Source organism: Gavialis gangeticus, unplaced genomic scaffold (assembly GCF_001723915.1).
Source record: "Gavialis gangeticus isolate Ggan-Ray unplaced genomic scaffold, GavGan_comp1, whole genome shotgun sequence".
NCBI lineage: Eukaryota > Metazoa > Chordata > Crocodylia > Gavialidae > Gavialis > Gavialis gangeticus.
This window is the reverse complement of record NW_017728992.1, coordinates 79088701-79090543: the sequence shown is the minus strand read 5'-3', so window position 1 is coordinate 79090543 and position 1843 is coordinate 79088701. Positions and strand designations below refer to the sequence as shown.

The window sequence follows — 1843 nt, the reverse complement described above, 5'->3', positions numbered from 1 at the left end:
ACACACACACACACACACACACACCACCAAATTGTAAAACAGCAAAAGGGTTTGCCTACCTGATTGGATGACCTGTATTATCTTTTCCCAAAGTCCATCTGGAAAAGTTTGAATGGAGCAGGAATAAAAGCCTGTGTCTGCTGCACTGGTCTTGGTGAAATAGAGAGACTTGTCTTCTGATGAAGCATTTACAATGTAAACTCTGTCTTTATACTTGTCATCAATATGTACACCGTAGGATGGATGGAAGGTGGCTATTGCTTCTTTGTTGGTCTCATTACACTTAATCCATGACATCTGGGTTATAGTGGCATTCTTTGGATATATACATTCCAGCTGCATATTACTGGCAAGTTTTACAGTTACATCCACAAATCTTCCTTCCACTGTGACTGAAACACATACATATACTCAGCCTGAGCATTTCAAAGTCAAAATTAACACTGGCAGTATTTTAAAACCAAACAGGAAATTTAGATATTGACAAGGATAGCAGAAAAAAAAAAAATCACAAAAGCTGGGGAAAATCTTACATGTAAATTATCATTACTTATAACCCTTAGTTTATCTGAATGGCCTAAAAATTATCAAAGCTGAACAGAAATATTTATTTTATATATATCTATCTATAGATAGATAGATATAAATAAAATAAAAGTTAAAAGTGTCTATTTATTAAAGAAAAAAATTGATCTTACTTTCATATAACTGGAGAACAATAAGGAAACCAAGGTAGTCCATCTTTGCAAACACTAGAGTAGATTGTGCTATGATACAGCTCCAGTCAGACTTATACACTATGCTACTTCTTAAACATGATGTTATCACTGAAATCTACTATCAGAACGAGAATGGTGAGAGAGACAACATGCTTTTACTTTCACATGACTCAAACAGTAAGGCTCACAGTATGAACATTCAGAATGTTTCACATATGACTCACACAAAGAGGTACTAAATATCTGTTAATATCTATAGGAATGACATTTTTCAAATACTAAATGAATTTAAAATATGGATATTTGTTAAGATGCATGTTCACGTGGCATTCTATCAGGAATGACACTGTCAGGAACAACATTGAGCATATTGGAGGAAAATATGCAGCTCTTGGCAGGAGGGTTAAAGAGCTTGGACCACAAGTAGTGTTCTCATCAATCCTCCCTGTGGAAGGCAAGGGCCTAAGCAAGGACTATCACATCCTGGAAGTAAATGCAAGGCAGAGACAGTGATGTAAATGTAAAGGCTTTAGAGTCTTTAACAACAGGCAGATATTCTAGCATCTGGAGGACGACTGCTACCAAGAGATGGGATCCATCTGACCAGAACTGGAAAAAGCATCTTTGGCTGTCATCTGAAAAACCTAATAAGGAGGGAATAAACAAGATGAGTTGGAAGCTGCTGCCTGTGAAAAGAACAGCACCAATTTAATGATGGGGATTTATTACAGGCCACCAAGTCAGAAAGAAGAGGTAGAGGAGGCACTATTCAAGAAGGTGACAAAATGATCCAAAAACTATGAGATGGGAGACTTCAGTTTTCCAGACATCTGGTAGAACAGAAATACAGTAAAAAATAAAATGTAATGCCAATTTCTTATTTGTGTGGAACACAATTTTCTGTTCCAGAAAGCTGAGGACATGATTAAGTAATCATCTATCTTGGATCTTGTCCTGACCAGTAGGGAAGAATTGGTGGAGTACATGAAGGTGATGGGAAATTTAGAAGGAATCATAGAATCAGGGGGCCAGAGCAGGGTAGGAGCAGCCCTGTATTGGGCTGCTCCCTATAGGGAGCATGTGTAGACGTGCTCTCAGGGAAGAAAGAATCATACACAGTAGAA

The 1843-nt window shown here is 37.5% G+C and overlaps 1 protein-coding gene across 1 annotated transcript in view; it reads right to left on the bottom strand.

Annotated features, from left to right (window-relative positions):
- The window catches only part of CD226 (CD226 molecule), a 27267-nt gene extending 26485 nt beyond the window's left edge, over window positions 1–782 (bottom strand). The window contains exons 1-2 of the mRNA XM_019520037.1: window positions 699–782; window positions 60–392 (exon numbers count right to left, since the gene is read on the bottom strand). Of these exons, the coding sequence (XP_019375582.1) occupies window positions 60–392; window positions 699–741 (376 nt within the window). The 5' untranslated portion in view covers window positions 742–782. The remainder of the gene's footprint in view (window positions 1–59; window positions 393–698) is intronic.
- Window positions 783–1843: the final 1061 nt, after the last annotated feature.